At 26.6% G+C, this 19,940-nt stretch overlaps 6 protein-coding genes across 6 annotated transcripts; 3 read left to right on the forward strand and 3 right to left on the reverse strand.

Moving 5' to 3' along the window:
• Positions 1 to 222: 222 nt before the first annotated feature.
• OCT59_018554 (uncharacterized protein) lies at positions 223 to 913 on the forward strand. Its single transcript, XM_066148852.1, has 2 exons — positions 223 to 312; positions 435 to 913. The coding sequence occupies exon 2, from the start codon at positions 435 to 437 to the stop codon at positions 657 to 659; it is 225 nt and encodes a 74-aa protein (XP_066004740.1). The 5' UTR covers positions 223 to 312; the 3' UTR covers positions 660 to 913.
• A 9,034-nt stretch (positions 914 to 9,947) lies between these two features.
• OCT59_018555 (uncharacterized protein) lies at positions 9,948 to 11,158 on the reverse strand (the record flags this gene model as incomplete). The annotated part of the gene is made up of 5 exons (XM_066148853.1): positions 9,948 to 10,339; positions 10,419 to 10,526; positions 10,613 to 10,738; positions 10,831 to 10,867; positions 11,117 to 11,158. The coding sequence occupies 5 exons, from the start codon at positions 11,156 to 11,158 to the stop codon at positions 9,978 to 9,980; spliced, it is 675 nt and encodes a 224-aa protein (XP_066004741.1). The 3' UTR covers positions 9,948 to 9,977.
• A 311-nt stretch (positions 11,159 to 11,469) lies between these two features.
• OCT59_018556 (uncharacterized protein) lies at positions 11,470 to 14,390 on the forward strand (the record flags this gene model as incomplete). Its single annotated transcript, XM_066148854.1, has 8 exons — positions 11,470 to 11,512; positions 11,603 to 11,724; positions 11,798 to 11,857; positions 11,938 to 12,170; positions 12,270 to 12,588; positions 12,658 to 13,225; positions 13,302 to 13,692; positions 13,781 to 14,390. 8 exons carry the CDS (start codon positions 11,470 to 11,472, stop codon positions 14,286 to 14,288), a joined length of 2,244 nt encoding a protein of 747 aa, XP_066004742.1. The 3' UTR covers positions 14,289 to 14,390.
• Positions 14,295 to 15,130, reverse strand: OCT59_018557 (uncharacterized protein). Its single transcript, XM_066148855.1, has 3 exons — positions 14,985 to 15,130; positions 14,630 to 14,866; positions 14,295 to 14,560 (listed from the first exon to the last, which is right to left on the reverse strand). Exons 1-3 carry the CDS (start codon positions 15,007 to 15,009, stop codon positions 14,523 to 14,525), a joined length of 300 nt encoding a protein of 99 aa, XP_066004743.1. The 5' UTR covers positions 15,010 to 15,130; the 3' UTR covers positions 14,295 to 14,522.
• A 262-nt stretch (positions 15,131 to 15,392) lies between these two features.
• Positions 15,393 to 16,109, reverse strand: OCT59_018558 (uncharacterized protein). The gene has a single exon (XM_025319962.2). The coding sequence runs from the start codon at positions 16,068 to 16,070 to the stop codon at positions 15,633 to 15,635; it is 438 nt and encodes a 145-aa protein (XP_025172521.1). The 5' UTR covers positions 16,071 to 16,109; the 3' UTR covers positions 15,393 to 15,632.
• A 405-nt stretch (positions 16,110 to 16,514) lies between these two features.
• On the forward strand, positions 16,515 to 19,756 carry OCT59_018559 (uncharacterized protein; the record flags this gene model as incomplete). The annotated part of the gene is made up of 10 exons (XM_025319963.2): positions 16,515 to 16,620; positions 16,696 to 17,074; positions 17,153 to 17,275; positions 17,350 to 17,562; positions 17,636 to 18,050; positions 18,123 to 18,460; positions 18,529 to 18,912; positions 18,993 to 19,281; positions 19,372 to 19,505; positions 19,580 to 19,756. The coding sequence occupies 10 exons, from the start codon at positions 16,515 to 16,517 to the stop codon at positions 19,653 to 19,655; spliced, it is 2,457 nt and encodes an 818-aa protein (XP_025172522.1). The 3' UTR covers positions 19,656 to 19,756.
• Between the last annotated feature and the right edge of the window lie 184 nt (positions 19,757 to 19,940).

The following is a 19,940-nucleotide window of genomic DNA, read 5'->3' on the forward strand; positions in this document are numbered from 1 at the left end:
CAACGCAGAATGACTTTCTATGTACAGTATGTATATTGTCTACAGCAGTATAGATGGGCGTATGTTTACAAATGAATTTCTTTACTGTATTGGACGCGAAACATTATACAAATCATAAACTTAAAAATTAAATGAAAAGTACTTGTAAGGAAATTTACATGGTCTATTAATTGACTAATAAAATTGGTATAAAACTGATGGGTACACCTCTAATTCACTTCAAATTCCATCCAATTTTAATACTCCTTTCATATTCTCAAATATTCACGAAAATAAAACTCTAAAATTTCGTTCGATAAACATAGTTAAAAGGTATGTATTGATCATTATTTGAGAAAAATTAAATAAATGTAAAAGTCAAAAAGAACAACCTCTTAAGTATGAACATTTTTTTTTGATACTTATTGGTTATATAAAAAAAATTGCCTTTAAAGATGAGTTTTACGGATAGAAGGGCTCCAGCACCGATTAATACAGGAAGTCAAGGAAGCTCGACAACAACAACAACAACATCATCATCATCATCTGCACCTGCACCTGCACCTGCACCTGTTAACAATTCTAATTCTAATGTTAGCAATTGGCTAAATAGCAGTAATAATACAGGAGACAAAGCTTGGGAAAAGGATTACCAAGAGAAATACCATTCTGATAAATAGCTATTGGATATAATCCTTCTTTAATATTTATTTATTAGTTTTTTTTTTATTGATCTCTATTCAACTATTTATCTTTTTTCTTTGATAAAACTTCTGTATTTCAGATTTGTATTTTTTTTATGTATTCATATCATGTATTTATTTTATATTCAATGGTACGTCTAATAAGCCAATGAACTGTTCACCCAATAAATAAATCTGTGATCCATGTACTGCGCACATAATTTGTTTGCGCAACAATAAATTATCTATTTAAAATTTGAATCATACTTCTTTCACTGAAAACTAAAATATAGATAATGGTTACGTTTTCCAGGTTGAAGTTTACACGACAATGACAGTATAGGTTTTTGTTTAAAGATTTAGCCATGAATTCTTTGATTTGCCACCTAATATGATATATTCGAACGTAATTTATTTTTTGCAATATAACGCGTGATATATACTGCTGATTACATAAACGTTTCTCATAATCCTTATGTAATTTATTATTTATTGATATGCTTAGCATTATCAAAGTGAAGAAATACAATATCCAACATAATCAATGAAAAAAATAATAACAATCGAATATTAAATATAATCACAAATATTTTATTTTAATGATGTAGAAATCAGATATATCAGTTATTAATATGGACAAAAAGATTACCTCCATAAATAGCTATAATATTATTTGATTAACAAATGTCGTCTTTTGATAAATTTTCTCAACAAAATTGCGGTCACACCATAATGTGTAAAAACATTTAATTAAGAAGCAATTGAAAAAGTAATGATTCTTTCAGGAGAAATTAAAATCATTTATACTTACTTATTACTTGGTTTTTTAGAATGCGAAATTGTTTTCCTTGTGAAATAATAGATATGAACTGTGCTAGTTTATTTAAATTTCAAGGCTAATAGCAGGAGCATATCATAATTTGAATTTGTGGAATACTCGAGCAATAACTGATAAAGGTCTATGTGTAATTGCACGATCATGTTGTAAATTAGAATATCTTAGATACATCTTATTGCAAAGATATTACTGATAAATCTTTGTTTGAAATCGCAGGAAATTGATATGAGTTTTATTTTGCTCAAGCACATTGGATCACGGATAAATCTGTAAGTTGCATCATAATTCATGTCCAAATTTACAAAATCTTGATATTGGTGTTGTTAATTGATCTGACTCTACTATAATTTGCAGGTACATGTATTGAGGAAAAGGTAGGATGAAGAGGTCTCTTTGAGACCAGATGATTATAGTAATAATGTACTCATTTTTTCTATATTTTAACTATATAAAAATGCATACATCAAAACTACTTGAGCTTTTTTCACTGGAGTTAATAGCATCTATTCTGGAGTACAGTATCTTCTAAACCAGGATTTGAGAAATGCTCACAATATAATAATATATGGGAAAGAAGATTAATCTTGAATGGTTTAAAAGAATAACTTTCACAGATTTTCAATATGATATTAACATAGATGCTAATGCAAATTATATTAGTGAGAAATAAAAATAGCATATGTAAAGATAATAGCATTCTTAGATTAGACAGGTTATTAGGTGAATCTTATTTCATATTAAAAGAGGTTAATCTACATATTATCTTAAATAATGACAAGAAGTATAAAATTGTACCCAGTAAATTTATAGTTATTGGATCAGATTGGCCTGATTAATTTTCTGATTTAACCTTAAGAATGCCATAATTGTGAGAAAATAATGCAACAATAAATATATGTAATTCAAAACTATCAATAAACTTATATAGAATAACACCCTGTAAAAAATCTGATTCGTGTTTTATCTTTCCATGTTTTTTTCATGAATGTATCATTTTAATGGAATTTATAGCCTTAAATCATGGAAATTTTCATCTTACTAATACGGATATCCGTGAATGTATCATTTTCACAGAATTTTTATGGAAGACATGGAGAAATAATGGAAATATTTGGATAAAAATTTTTTATAGGGACAAGCTGAATCAGTGATCCTCAACTTGAAAGCACCAATTTCTGCATGATGATACATATTTTTTTGTGAATATAGTGATATGCAAAAAATGACAATTATATTATTATTATGTAACTACTTCAATTTTAATCATATAAATATAAATAAATATGCAAATACCTTATAAATTATAATTAAAATATTATTTTCAAATGAAATTTTTTCCATACTTTAAATCTTTAATAAAAATTTTAGTTTATTAAACTTTAAAGTGATTTCATCTAGACAAAAAACTTAATATTGAATAAGAAATACATTTCTGAGACAGAAAATACATAGTGCTACTTAAATATACTTACTAATAAAAAAATTGGAAATTAAATTTAAAATACTGAACTATATATTTTTAAAGAATTAGTACTTTTACTTATTTTGGCAATTTAGTTTATTTATTATTAAATTCCAAAAAGAGGAAAGTTGTGTAATATAATGATAGTTGATTTAATTTAATTAATAGTATTATTATATGATTCAAATGACATAATATTATAAAATAATAATAATCAATTGTAAAAACTAAAAATTAAAAATGAAAAAATAACATAATAATAATAAATAATAACAATAATAATTATAATGAAAAAATAATAATTAATTTTAAATTATTGTCAAATTAAATCAAATTCTAATTTAATTTAAACTCAACTTAATTCAGGATTAATTTGTGATTTAATATGATATTATATGTAAATTTAAAAGAATATTTTAACATCGTGTTAAAAAAGACCAGTATATTAATTCATATTTAACTTGATTTGACTTAATTTAATAATAATTGACTCATTTCAGAGCATATAATCTTTTCTGCAGAAATTAAATTTAACTAGTGTAGGCAATTATATATTTTTTATTATCTTTTTTTGTATTAATATTATACTAAATCCTATAATAGAAGTATTAGTATATAAAAAAAATGGTTTTGAAAAATTGAAATACTATATTATGAATGTTTTTGTTGATTTTTCTCTCAATTTTTTAAATACTTCTTGTTGTAATATTGTTTATTTATATAGTACATTTTTTTGAGTAATTTATACATTAGTTAAGCAAAATTCTTAATAAAACATTGATAATAAAAGAATAATTCTAGAATTTCTTACAATTTACTAATATTTTTTAATTTTAGGTAATTACTCATTTTATCAAACATTTTTGAATTAGGTTTGACTTCTTCTTTTTTTACAACATAATTTAAGAATTGGAATTTTATAACATTTTTTTGCTTTTAATTTTAAATTTATTTGCTTTTTAAATTTTACTTAAAAATTTTAATCAAATATTATATATGTTTTTTAAAAGTCTTTGAATAAATAATAATATTATTAAAATAAATTAAAAAAATTTTTCTTTAATTTGATATAAAATTTTATTCATAGCTTGTTTGCTAAAATAGGTACAATTTTTTCTTTTTTAAGTTAAATATTAGATATATTTGAAGACTTATAACATAATAAATATTCCAATCTTTTTGAATAATTTGATAGTTATTACAAGTTTTTTTAATCATTTAAAGTTTTACATAAGATTTTATGCTATTAATTATACTAGTATTATTATAACTTTATTGTCTAATATATTTCAAATATTTTAAATGTTATTTATGATTATTAATTTGAAATATATTCTTTATCTATTATTTCTGCCATATTGGCGGATTTGTTCACCCTCTAATTAACATGTTTATTTTAAGGTACTTTTGTTACACAAATTATTACATAGTGACCTTAATACACTCGACGAACATTAAAAAAATTTTATTTGGTTTTATTAATACTATACATGCCACCCAAATTATTTTGGACTGCCGTAATTATAAGTAAAATCCCAAATTCAATTATGACATCCCAAATTATTTTGGCACTTTACATAGTAAATTATATATAAACTGAATGAATTATGACATCCCAAATTATAATTATGACATCCCAAAATAATTTGGGCAGCATGTATAATTAATACAATAATTTGATAAATTTGATAAATAGTTCTTTTAAACCAAAATACAATAAATATTATTCTTAGCAATACTGATAATATCTGTTGTGGAATCTCATTTTATACAATAGCTTCTAAATCTTTTTTATGTAAAAATCAATAATACATATGCTTACAATTTGTTTGAATATAAAAGTTCCTATTTTATGCAACAAAATAAATAAGAATTAATAATATGTTTTGAAAAATGCAAAAAATGGACGATTTTATAAAAGTTATTATAAAAAAAAAATTTTTTAAATATTAAATGAGTCTTAGAATACTTTTATAAATATTCATAGCTATTGTGTCTATATAAATTTTTATTTTACTTTTTGTTTTATTAAAACATACTTACTTTCTAATAATACACATTAAAAATACTATGCAAGTGAGAAATGGGTTTTTTGTTAATGAAATGGATTTTTTGTGTCTATTTTACATTAAATAATTTAAGTTTCGCAAATGTAGATTTTCACTTGACTTATTATTTAGTCAAGTGATATTCAATCAGGTAATTTCATGACATTACAAACCGGTTTTAAGTGACAGATATTATGAAAATCATTTAAAATTCAGCATTATGCAAAAGTGAACAAATCCGCCAATATGCTTTATAAAATAGAACTGTTACTGTATTTTTTTAATTCACTTTTCAATTTTAATTCTTCTATTGAATCAATAATAATATATCTTATAAGATTTAACACAGGTCGAAAAGTGAAAAATCAGGCACCAATCGGTCACCAATCAGGTAGCTGATTGGTCGCATTGGTCCACGGTGGTGTCGATTGGCATTTTCGCCCGAATACGTCGCCAATCACAGTTTTAGTTTTCTAACTTTTTGATCCAGTGATCAGAAAAGAATGAAATATAGCTCATTGGAATCGTCTTAACATGACGAATCTAATGGTAGTAAAATCTCATTTCTAGGATTAATACTTGATGTGAAATTAAGTAAAATATAAAAATAAAAATGTATCATTTATATTTTATTTAATTTTTTATTAACTATTAATCCTAGAAATGCGATTTTACAACCATTAGATTCGTCTTGCTGAGACGATTCCAATGAGCTATATTTCATTCTTTTCTGATCACTGAATCAAAAGTTAGCAAACTGCCTGATTGGTGACGGATTTATGAAAATAACTAATCAGCATTCACGGTCACCAATCAGGTACCTGATTGGTGACCGATTGGTGCCTGATTGATGCCTGATTTTTCACTTTTCGACCTGTATAATTTTTGTAAACAAATAATAGGAATTTATTATTAAATTTCTAGTAATTATATTTTGTTTATAATTAATATTGGCATTAATTTTTTTAACTATTTATTACTGAATAAACCATTATATTTTGTATTTTTGCAGAATTTGTAATGATTATATTAATATAAATTTTAATATTTTTTATTTGAATTGGTATTTGTTAAACTATTTTTAAAAATAAAAATTTTTAATCAGTTACATTAATAATTTTAATATTTGTAAGTAATTTAATTTTTTTATTGATTTGGTTTAAAAATCTTTTTAAGATGATATATTTAACATCAGCTTTTTTTGATTTAAATATACTGGTTTTTTTTTAATTAATTGTTTTAAAATATTCTCATAATAATTAATTAAAGTAAAAGTTAATTCATAAATTCAGTTTATTATAATTCTGAATACTATTTCAGATAAAATAACTGGATGTTTTGAATTTAAATAAATCATTAATAAAGGTTTAAATATCAACAATATTAAAAAAAAAGGAATAATATGTATATTATATTCTTTTTATTTTCTCTTTCAGAATATTTACTATATTAGTATATATATGGGCATTTTGCAGTAGAAAAGGATAAAACTACTAAAAAAATTCAAATTTTCTTTTATATGCCAAAAATATTCCAAATGCTATAATTTGATCAGATTTTATATTAACTTATTTTTTATTTTTTTTAGTGGTTTTGTTCTTCTCTACTGTAAAGCGTCTATATGCAATATATTGTACTAATTTGGTATTATTTCAACATGATATTTGTTTAAAATTAAAAATAAAATATTAAATCTAGAAAAAAGAGTTGCAAAAAGATTGATGTTTTGTATCAGAGATTTCTTTATATTATATCATCTATATAAAAGATTTATAATAGCTATATAAATATGTAAGCATTTAATATGATTGTAATATTTGCTTTATAAATACTTATAATTTTAGTTTATTGTTTTATAATTTTATGAATAGTTATTCAATTACCATTTTTTATTTTATTAAATTTGTTAATACTTAATATAATAAATACTATTATCAGCAAGTACCAAAGTATTATACTTTGAAATATATTATAAAAAATAGTCAATTAGCATGTAAATATATATTAGTTTATATAAATAATTTAAAAGTTACTTAAAATTATTTTATTTATTATAGGATTAGTAGTCATAGATACTGTCAAGGTAACTTTATATCTGATAATATATATATCATGTAATATTACTTTTAATATATATTTAAATAATTATGATTTTACTATACCAGATTTTTCATAAAATATGTTTAAGTAATAATAATAATAAAGCTATTTTTATATTATTATGACCATAAATTTTCAATGCTATACATTTTAACAATTTTGTATAAACATCTGAATCTCAAGTATTATGTTTATTTGTCATCTTGCTTTTTAAATTGTTGAATATATTGACCTTTTAAATAAACATAAAAATAAACTAGTAGTATTCTGATAATCTTGATGTCTAAAATTATTTTATTTGTTATAAAATCATGAGTCACAGAAACTATCAAGCTAACTCTAGAATTACTATGTTTGGTAATATATATTTGATACTAGAATTTTTCATAAAATATATGGGTAAGTGTTGGAAAAAGGGATTAAATTGACAAAATTTTTTTCAAAATAACAAATATTCTGGATCAAATAATTAGATCTATATTTATTTTACTTATAAATTTTTTGAAAAAAATTTCAATTTGATACTTTTTTTTAGCATTCATCTTCATATGTTCAAGTTTTCTCTAATTTTTAATATGTTTTCAATCAATAATAATAATAAAGTTATTTTTATAATATCATTATAGTAACTAAAAATTTCCAGTATTATACATTTTAAAAATTTTGTATAAATATTTGGATCTTAAATATATTTTATTTATTATCTTACTTTTTAATCTATTAAATATATTAACTTTTTAAATAAATATCAGTTAATAAACTAGTAGTATTCTGATAATTTTGATATAGTAATTTAAATTTAATTTATATATACAGTAAATAAATTAATATTATAAAATTGAATTTCATTTAATTAAAGTAAAAATTAATTTGAAAATTATATAAAGAATTTTTTTAATTTTTTTACTATAAGGTATTTAATTTTGGGTATTTTTAAATAAATTATTAAATTGTCTTTTATTAGTATAAACTGTCAATATAAAGATAATTTAATGATCAATAATGATTGATATGATATTAAATTAAATATAAATATCATTATAAAACTAATCTCATTTTTTAAAACTAGTTTATACAAAATGGTATATAAAAAAGTAAAAGTTATTAAACTAAACAAATCATTATCTATATCTATATCTATATCTATATCTATACTTACTATATAATAATTGTTTTATGTGTACCCTGTATAAATAAATTTGAATTGCGTAACATCGCTCCCATTGGGCACTTTATCACGTGACGTTATACGAACTTCCAAAAAAGGAAATTTTGCTTCCCACAAAAATAGGGAATTTTGGTTTCACAAATACTCCAAAAAAGGAAATTTCTGCGCCGATCACATAATTCCGGCCAGAATTAATTGTTACATACAGGTCACGCTTTTTATATGTATGTATACCGTTGCAAAGCAATGGGTTAACGGCTAATTAAATATAATAAAGCTATTGTAATTTATATACAATTAAGCAAAAGAAACAGGTCAATATCTATACTCTAAAAAATAGAAGAAATGAAGCAGCAATTATTAAATTTTCAAATATATATATATATTGTGCCTTAGATTGATTCTTGCCTCAGATTGAAGCTCACGCACATCAGATTGAGATTGTCATCTGACACACCTCAATTGCTAATAAAAATGAGCTATAATTAAACATCAAAATTTCCAATTTTAATATATTTTTAAGTACTAAGTAAACTTTTTATCATTATTTTAAGTATACAATCCTAAAATTTCAGATTAATTGGAATCATACTCATTAAATTTTTTCATTTGAAAAATGACCTAAAATTTAATGATTTTTCAGATAAAATACAAGTATAAACTTCAATATAAATCAGATTTACATAAAAATTTCAGGAAACATGTAACTCATTATGGCACACAAATTTGTTTATATAACAAAAAGTGGTTTAATTAATGAGAAAAAAAGTTTACTTATAACAGACTTTATCGAATGATTCAAATGAGGTGCGTCAGGTGACAATCTCAATCTGAGATGCGTGAGCTTCAATCTGAGGCAAGAATCAATCTGAGGCGCAACATATATATTTATAATAAAAGAGAAAGGGATTAAAATTTAAATGCACTTGCATTTTAAATATGCCTTCTTTTTGGAAATTTTTATATAATAAAAATGCTGATTATTCTATTATGTGATACTGGAGAAATACTTATAAATGAATTCATATTATATATATATTTTTATCTTCTCTACAATTTTACTTACTATGGCAAAAAGAGTTTAAATTTTAAAACTTCATTTTTGACTTATACCATAAGGGTTATTCAAATGCAGGTATGTTTAAAATTTAAACTTAAAGAGAAATAGTATAAAGGTTTTTAAAAACTATTAAAATATAATTCCATTTATTTATTTTATTTTACAATATTTTTTTTTTTATATTAAAGTCAAATCAAAAAATTCCAATTAAAAAATTTTTTTCTAATAATCAAATAAATATATATAAGTTGAAAATAAAAATTAAAGTTGAAATTACATCATAATATATAATTTCAAATTGTTGTAAAATAATTTCATTAATATTAATGAATCATATATCATTTAAATTCTTTCAATAATATGAATTGAAGTTATTAGAATCTGATCACTAAATATGTCTAAACATTTAAGTATGAATAAAATGGTAGTAATAATTTCATTCTGAATTATAATACCAATTAAATTATAATTTTTATGACTGGTAATTTGTTGAAGAATTTTTAAAATTTTAAAAAGGTTTTATTTTATTATTGGGTATAATTTACATTAATAAATAGTAATTCATAAATTATAATATAACTGTTATTTAGAAAACTTCATTTATTTTATTTATTTTAAGATATTTAGTAGTAATTTATTTCATTTTTTGTAGGCATTTTTAATAGACTTTACAAAATCCTTGTCAGAATTTCCATCAGGACAATCATACCAATCTCCTCCATCTCTGATACATCTCTTATGTCCATCAATAAAGATCGTGCAACTTACGTTTGCTTGATTTGCTTTTGATTTCTGAACACTTTTAATAAATAAATTTAAACCAGTATCAGAATTTACGCATTTATCTATTGGATCATAATCCTGTCCAACTTCTTCAGAACATTGTTTAGCCCATTCATGTGAGCCAATACGATCAAACGAGCGATGAATGCACATGAGATAATTGAAAAAAGTTAATTGATTTGAATTAACTTCTTGGAAACAAAGTTCTTGAATGTTTCCTTTGTTAGAGAAAAGATAATTCCATTCTTAGTAAAAGAAGAGAGAACAAACAAATTTGAAGTTTCCTTTGATATATACCATTGCATTCTAGATCTCCATGTTTACATGTAGCTCCATATGTAGCAGAAGAATTTAATGTAGCAATATAATTGGTTTTAAAAGTTGAAATGTCGTTTACTTCTTTTACTATTTATTTCCGCAATAACGAAAATTCATTTTTAAAAATATAAATAATACAAATTATATTGTGATCAATTGCATGTTTTACATACCAACATCTGCCATAACTTCTTCGCACGCGACGGCGTCTGGACAACGGCTCATTACAAATAACTCCACGGGAATCTTTTCCCTTTCGTGATCATTTTGTTCTTTCGTCGGAACATTTAAAAGTTTTCCTAAAATATAAAGAAAATAAATAAAAATAAGAAGTAACAAGATGGAACGACAAACATGTGTTTCCATTGTTATATCATAAAAAGCAAAATACCGAAGAAATTATTTAATGACGTGTTATTTATATTTAACTTTCACAATTAAAATCATGTCAACCAATTTCAGCCAATCAATGAAAAAAACGATTAGGCGGCAAATTCCTTTAAATATGAGGACATTGCTACAAGCATCGATCTTGCTATCAGGGTTTCAGAGATTGAAATTGAACAGAGTTTATGGTCATGTGATTTTTACTATTATCCAAAATCAGTTTTTCAAACATAATTTAAGATTAAGACATGCCAAATGAAAAAATACATCTGAGCTAATTATCATCAAACTTTACACAAGTCACTGATCAAGGAATCTATTTTATTAGTCATGATATATTCGGAAAGGTATAAATACATATAAAAATTGTTTTAAAGCAATGTTTTAAAATCCGAGTTTTATAGACGAGTTTGAACTTCTTAATAATATACCAAGGAACAATCTTCCTGACCTATCAAGATCGATACTTTTGCAACATTGCCTTTCTTGTGGCTGAACACAACGATCTGCAACCACGAGATTGATATCCTAAATAATCACGTTGGCAAATATTTGAAATATTTGAGCGTGAGCGGCCGAGTTTCTGAGCGAGCATAACAAAATAAATTTCAATTTTACACAATTAATTCTTTAAAAAGAAGTTATGGAAGTTATAAAACCTAAAACAAACTACGTTAAAGATAGTGGTAAGCGTAAAACACCATATAAAAATTTTATAACTTGATGCTTGACGCGTCTTTTTGAATAACTTTCTAATTTGAAAACGCGTAAAAAAGAGGAAATACTCTCTTTTATTGAAAGATATCGAGATAAGGCACAAGATAATATCGAAATTGACCAAGATAATATGGATATTGATGTGGAAACTGTGTTACCTTCTAGATATATGGAAAAGCTTGTGAGTTATTATTTAAGACGAAGTAAAAAATTTATGGTTCTTCTCTAAATGCATCAAACTTTGCAATCATTAGAAAGCGGTAGCAAATCGTGAGGAAGATAAAATCGTTATCGAGCTTGATGACATTCAAGATGTAATCTTTTTTAGGTTTTTTCTTCGAAATTAATTATTATATGAAAATAAGTTTATTGACTTTAAGATATATTTATTTAGTTCGAAGATAGTGGAAATGTTGCTAATGGTTTAGTTCACAAAATTCTGACGAACACATGGCGTTATATCGAATTAATTTATCGAATTTGTGATAAATTAATGCCTCCACCCACGAAACCTATTGGTCATATGGATGATGTTTTGGACGTAATCATGCAACACCGAAAGGATAAAGATCAACAGAGAGCGCCGGAAGATAAAACACGCTTCCCGGCTGCTTTAACACGAAGATAGTGAGTTTTCAAATAGTAAACGAATTGACAAACAATTGACATTTAAAAATTTGCTTATATTCAATTATTTTTTCTATTTTTGGTTTTATATCATTAAAGTTCGCTATACATAAAACCATTAAAATCCGAAGACCCATTGGCTATTCGTGAAATTAATGGTTCCTATGTAGGTCATTTAGTAACCGTCAAAGGAATTATCACACGTGTTAGTGATGTCAAACCTTTCTTATTAGTTGCGGGATATTCATGTGAAATGTGTGGTGATGAGGTATTTCAAGAAGTTACTAAAAAGAATTATACACCTCTCATGATGTGTCCTTCTGAGAAATGTCAGAAAAATAATGTGAAAGGAAAATTATATATGCAAACCCGTACATGCAAATTTGTTCCTTTTCAAGAAGTCAAGATGCAAGAACTGGTAATGTGATTCATCAATCTTTATAAGGGACAATGAATATTGTAATGTTAATTTTATTTTTTTAACTAGACCGAACAAGTTCCAGTAGGACATATTCCTCGATCTATGACAATATTTTTACATGGAACTTTGACCCGCTCTATGAATCCAGGTGACATAGTTAATGTTTCCGGTATTTTCCAAGCGACACCACATCAAGGTTATCGGGGTACTACTAGTCTGTTAACTGATGTTTATTTAGAAGGTCAATATATTCAACAGCTTAAAAAGCAATATGACAAAATGGTAATGACCCCTGATATTTCAGAAAAGATACAAGAATTTGCTCGAGATCCAGATGTTTATACGAAATTGTCAAAAAGTATAGCACCAGAAATTTTTGGTCATGACGATATAAAAAAGGCTTTGTTATTGTTGCTGGTTGGAGGCGTATCAAAATCAATGGGTGATGGGATGAAAATTAGAGGAGACTTAAACATATGTCTTATGGGAGATCCTGGTGTAGCAAAATCACAATTACTTAAATACATATCGAAGGTAGCCCCACGTGGCGTATATACTACCGGACGCGGTAGTTCTGGAGTTGGCCTGACGGCATCTGTGACTCGTGATCCTGTAACGGATGAAATGGTTTTAGGTAACTTTCGAATTATTTGCATAAACTAATATACATTTTACGCGCTAATTGACCGTCTTTTTATGGTATATTCCAGAGGGTGGTGCTTTGGTACTTGCCGATAATGGTATTTGTTGTATTGATGAGTTTGATAAGATGGAAGACGGGGATCGAACAGCTATTCATGAAGTTATGGAACAGCAAACTATAAGTATCAGTAAAGCAGGTATTACAACCACGTTAAATGCTCGCACATCCATATTAGCCGCTGCGAATCCTCTATACGGACGATATAACACAAAGAAATCTCCGACACAAAACATCAATCTTCCCGCGGCTCTTCTTTCTAGGTTTGATATTTTGTTTTTGATTTTGGATAAACATCTTATTGAAGATGATACCAAATTAGCGCAACATGTTGCACATGTGCACCAGTATGGTAAACATCCCGAAAGAGGAAATGATATTTTGGAAGTCCAAATGATTAGGTAAAAAGACAATGTAACATGCATATTATTTCCTTTTTTTTAAAAAAAATATTGTTGATATCTAACCCTTTATTAATGATTTATTTAGACACTACGTTGCAGAAGCGCGTTCAAAACGTCCAGTTGTTCCATCTGAAGTAGCATCATATATGGTTTCATCATATGTTCAAATGCGTCAAGATCAGGCAGATGCAATGGCTCGTAAACAAGAACACACTTATACAAGTGCACGTTCACTTTTGGCAGTAATTCGTTTGTCTCAAGCATTAGCTCGTGTTCATCTAAGAGATGAAGTCATGAGACAAGATGTTGCTGAAGCATTAAGATTACTTAATGTTTCTAAAGAATCGTTAAATGATTCAGATGATAATCTGCCAACTGGGAGACTCTTTCACATTGTCAAAAATCTTTTCAAGGACACGGATAGTCTTCCATTGGATGATATTAAGGATGAAGTGCTTTCAAAAGGTTTTAGCGATGAACAATTAATGGATATTATTCAAGAGTATTCAGTTATGGATATATGGGAATTAGATGAAACATCAACGACATTAAAATTACTTAATAGAAATGATAATGAAGATGAAGAATTATAGATTATATAGACGATAAAATTTTGGGTCAAAAAAAATTGTCAACCTATTTTTAATGTTTTAAAAATATGAATTATACAATAATAAACAATTATCTAGATTGACAAAAAAAACTAGTTCTACACAGTTGATGAGTAAGCTTTCTTACTTTCATATGATTATTATAATAATAAATCTAACATAAATTTGATTGTGTCGTTTGAATGAACCATAACTCGACTTCTCGAAAAATAAACTTTATTTGAGGTCATCATCGTCGAAATCATCAGGGAAGTCTAGTTGAATTGCAAAATAAATTAAAGTCAATAAAGAAAGGTTAATTTAATTCGAAATTTTTTTATTACCGTTGAAAAAATCTTGATCCACCGTTTTATCTCCTTGTTGATTTTGTCGATGATGAGCGCCACCTTTATGATGTGGATGAGGACTTGGAAAAAAACTTTCTTCATAACCTCCATGATGACCATGATGGCTACTGCCTTCTCTCATATAACTTGACTGAGGATGATAGGAAGGACCGGCTGTCCCATCTAGCTGTCCATCTTCGTATTCATCCATTGCCATAGGATCAAAGTAATCATCTAATTAAACCATAAATTTTAAATAAATTCTTCGTTAGAACACATTACGTCGTTGTTTATTTGTTCAAAAAAACAGTTCGAACTATAATACTAACAGCATTTAGAACTTTTAACTTACCGTCACCTTCTGGCATTTGAGACATATTGTCGCTTTCGATATTCTTAGAAATACGCTTTCTTTTACCTATCGTGAATATTGTGACTAGTTTCTAATTTTGTTTAAGTTTCAAAGTAAAGCCTAAAAGGTTTTTACTTAATCATAACAAATTTCTATATTTATCTGCAAGTGATCGGCTATGTATAATAGTTGTTTGATATATGACGTATTAACTGTCGTCACAGTCGTCACCTAACTGAAGAGTGAGCGAGCGCAGAATTGCTTTTTTACAAACAGAGTATGGCCATTCGTTTGTTGATTCGACTTTCTTTAGCTTTCCCACACTGACTATTTCAGTCAATCAACGCAAGTATAGTTTCATTTTTTTTTATTCGTATAACGTTAATGACATGAGGGAAATGAAGCAGATTTATAATGGTGTTTAATATTCCATCAATTAGAAAACTAAACCTTTATTGTTATTCGAACTTTAACACTTATAATTGATAAACTTTTAAAACCCAATAAAAATCAATTTTACATTTTAGATACATTCAAATGTAATTATATGTGAAATAACACTTCAATTGAAAGAATAAATTAAGTTCAATCATTCTTTTGGTTACTTCTCCGGGGTCGTACGCTAAGCCAATTCAAGAATGATTCAGCTTAATGTTTCTTTTCAACTAAATTTTCAATGTCAGTATTCATAATTGCATTATTATCCATCTCTTCCGATCTTACTTTCCCCTTTCCAATAGCTTTAATTTCGTTTCTCAATACATGTAATTGGCCAAGTTGCTGTTCGCTAAATTTCTCCAAGATGTTCGAATCAAATTTCTTTCCATACGTTATATTTTCAGGTTGCAATTTTGAAGCGTTTGTTTGAATTTTTAATTTATCCAAATAAACTTGCCACTGATCAATAAATCCCACAATTTGAATTGGATTTGCTACATCTTTATGACGTCTAAATTCAGCTTTAACATAATCATCGCCTAGTGAACGTAATGAAAGTGGTAATAAACGATGGGTTCGCAAAATTTGACGGTAGAGAATTAAAGGTGGAAGAAGGTTTTTTGTTCGAGATAAAGTTTTTGATGCCATTTAAAAAATTAGGTAAAATTTTTTCGGAATATAAGTTGGCTATTTATTATTAATACACCGCAGTAAAGTTTACTACCAAATTCAGGTATGGTCTGTGCTGTTTGAAAGTTTATGTGCGAGAATTTCATTCCCTTTCGTGTCAATTCGATAAAATACGTGGAGCTCTCGCGTCTTCTATGTTTCTTGTTGTATCTATCCTTTAATTTTTCATTAGTTTTTATATAATGCAAAAATATTTTTACTAAAATATAATATATTTCGAAATTTGTTTCTGGGCATTAAATTTTAGAGTTAATAAAGATATTTAAAAGATATTTTTCATTTACCGCCGTCGCTGTTTATATTTTTATTTTTGTGTAAAATATAGACTGAATTTTTATTGAACACTAAAAATCAATCCTTATCATTCATTATTGGTTAACCCTCTAGAGTTGTAAAAGAATAATGAACAGTGATTTTGAAGACTCAAGACTTACAACAGCTTGGCTGGAAGCTCTTCCTTATCATCCAATTTTTAATTCTGAAAGATTAGGAGAGACGTCTGAAGATTGTAAGATATTTATTTTAATTGCTTTAGTTGAATACAAATAATACGTATCTCATGATTTCGTATTTAAATAATCAGTCCAAGGATTAAAATTTTACGGTCAGCCACGAACAAAACCTTCATGTATAACAGCTACAGGTAGCAAACTTCTTATCGTGGCAATAGATTCAGAAATCAGAATCCTAAATTTGATGGAATTCAAGCTTGCATGGCGTGAAGCATATGATCATAATCAATTCGATACACTTGAATTCGATGATTACTTACCGGAATGGATAACAAACGTCAAATATATCACACTTCATACACCACAAATAAAATATTCCATCCGTTCGCTCGTTGTCAATTTTAAAGAAAAAGGAACATTACTTGCAGTTGTTGGTGACTATGAACTTTCTGTGTTAATCATACCGAAATCTGTATATTCAGAAATAAGCAGCGAGAAAATTACTTGCAAGTTAAGATAATTTTTATTTTAATTTTACAAGTATTATTTTTTACTGATATCGATTCATCGTGATTTCAACTTCAATAGCGTCTATAATGTCGGACCATACTATCATGTTATAGGGTTAAGTCCCATAGCAAAGGTTCTATGGCATCCCATGAGTGAATCAGGTTCACATTTAATGGTTCTTACAGAAGATATGCTGTTAAGGTTCTATACATTCGAAATATTTTAACATCCTGTAGTCCATTTTCATTGATTAATAATATTCGTTCTCAATTTAGAATGTATAATATAGTTAACGATAAAAATGAACCTGAACAAACATTTAATTGCACACAAACTGCACAAACTTCAAATGAAAATCACCGAAAAAAAGGGAAAGCAGTATCCTTCTGTTTTGGACAGTCTTCTGAAGCTTGGGGCAATTTTGTAATATATGTCTTAACAAATTTGGGAGAAATATACGCTATGTGTCCAGTCGTACCAAATAAATGGTAGGAAGTTAATAATAAAAATGACTTTCTTTAAATTTCAATATATGTATTTAATTGATCTTTTTTTTACTAGTGTTTGTGAAAAATTTTTTCTCGAGATGCTCTCGAGTTACATTAAACGTAAATATGAACGCGGTGAAAAGATAGTTGAAACTAATCCCAACAATCGGGAAGATTATTTAGATATATTAGAACAATATAGGCTGCAATTTAATTGGATTAAAAGAGTATTTATGGATTTGGATAATAATTTTCAGACAGCTGTATTCAGTCCTCCACCATTCGAGAAATTTCGAGTTGAAGTTCAAGGTCCATTCAATATTAATCCAGAACCTTTAACAATATCTGATCACTCATATGAAGCAAGTGATATATTGATGTTAGGAACGGAACCTCTTAACGTTTTGGTAGTAGCTTTCACTAATGGTAGGATAGATATTTGTATTGAGACTGAAAAGATTGAGGCAATGTGGCAAATTCCAGCCATTGTAAGTGATGTCATATTAATGTTAGAATTTGATTAGGATTAGTAAGTTTTGATGTATTATAATTTTTGACAGGTGCCTGGAGAATATACAGCCCATGATTTAATACTTTATGAATGTATTGACCTTGGTTATATTAAAGACTACGTTGTGCCGTCTACTGGCTATGAACCACAATTAACAACTTCAATAAATCGTCCGTGTCTTGTACCAGATCCTTATTATCGAGACATATTTTATATATATCATTTGGCCGGTGTACATGGAATCAATGTAAAAGGATGGTTAGATGAACTAGGGAAAGTTGTAAACCAAGCAACTTGTAAGGATTCTTTGGATGAACCTATTTATGAATCTTTTTTTTCAAAAAATCTTAAATCTCAAATAAATTGGATTGCCTGTACACAGCCTAGGTAAACTTTTAAATAGATATTTGATTTTTATTATTAACATTATAATACTAATTTGTTCTGTTATTTAGTGATCCAGATCCTTTAATCGGACTTACAATAATGGAAGATATACAACTTTGCTATGCGGCGTTTATGCTTTCATCTACGTACGGGTTCGTTTTCCATGAATTATCCGCTCGTAAACCTTTAAAAACCTACGATAGCGTTCTTCTTAATGAAGAATTAAGTCCAAAAAAAACTTTTGATATTCCAAAAATTAACCCAATACCGGAGACTTTGACTAGATTTTTAGATAATCAGGGTCTCTCCCATCAACCGAAAATGGTACCGCCACGTAATCAACAAAATAACCGAGGAAACGAAATTGATGTAGAGTTCTTTCATACTGTAATGGGAAATTTCCAAAAAGATGTTTATGAAATTAAGGAAGCTGCTATGGCACTTCAAAAGAGGTAAATCGATTTAATTACTTAATAAGTTATTCGTTTAACGTTTAGGTTCAATTAATGATAATGATTAATATGATTAATAGGTTCGATTTTCAAACTAAAGAATTATATCGACAGATTATGGAAATCGCGAATTTACGCAATAATATTGAAAATTATTCTGAAGACAGAATACAACAATTGAGTGAACGTTTGAATAGTTTGAAAAATAGACAAATGTACCTTGATAGTAAAGCTGATAGAATTATTCAAAGAATAATGAACAAGGGAGATCCAATTGTTAGTGAATTTGAGAAACAATATTATGATTCGTTGGAAGAAATAGCAAAAGCAATCAAAGGCGATGACGGCCTAAAAAACAAAATGATTATGGTACTTTTTTTAAAAATTTATTTGTATTTTAATTTAAGGATACTTATTTAAGACATATATATATATCTTTTTTTCGTTTTACTCTTATAGCTTCAGAGTCGGCACAAATATTTACAAGAAGATTATAAACTTTTGAAACCTGAACTAGAAAAGGATTCGTTAGGACAACCAATTATTCTTAGTGGAAGTCAATTAAGCAAAGTTGAAAACGCGTTGAATCAAGAGTATGATACCATCTAATTTTTTTATTTCAGTTTTTTTTTAATGAAAATTCTTTAATCCTCTTCCTTTTTGATAGGATGGATCTTATCGATAATAATGTACGATTGATTGAAGTAGTTCAAGAAAAATTGAAACTTATTAAAATCAATTAATAAATTGGGGGGTGTTTGTGTATTATTAAAGGCTTGTTTCCACTGGCTTTTATACAAATACAATAAAGAAAATATGAACTTTAAATTTATTTTATTAATTCAAGTGAACATAATGGAATTGGCCCAAGTTGTAAACTATATTAAAGTTACTAGGCATTCGTACCATAATTCAAAACTTTCCCAGACTCTTTCAAATGTTAAGAAAATTCTCCTATACAAAATCTGAACAAATTTTATAATATTTTGCTTCGCTTATATACAATTGCTTTATTCAGACTCCTAGGC

The sequence above is a fragment of the Rhizophagus irregularis genome, chromosome 27 (genome assembly GCF_026210795.1).
Source record: "Rhizophagus irregularis chromosome 27, complete sequence".
In the NCBI taxonomy this organism is placed as follows: domain Eukaryota; kingdom Fungi; phylum Glomeromycota; class Glomeromycetes; order Glomerales; family Glomeraceae; genus Rhizophagus; species Rhizophagus irregularis.

Coding starts and splice junctions, on each gene's coding strand:
- OCT59_018554 (XM_066148852.1), top strand. CDS start 435: ATGAGTTTTACGGATAGAAGGGCTCCAGCACCGATTAATACAGGAAGT.
- OCT59_018557 (XM_066148855.1), bottom strand. CDS start 15,009: ATGTCTCAAATGCCAGAAGGTGACG. Junction 14,867..14,984: donor TCAAATGCCAGAAGGTGACG/GTAAGTTAAAAG, acceptor TGGTTTAATTAG/ATGATTACTTTGATCCTATG. Junction 14,561..14,629: donor GGATCAAGATTTTTTCAACG/GTAATAAAAAAA, acceptor CAATTCAACTAG/ACTTCCCTGATGATTTCGAC.
- OCT59_018558 (XM_025319962.2), bottom strand. CDS start 16,070: ATGGCATCAAAAACTTTATCTCGAACAAAAAACCTTCTTCCACCTTTA.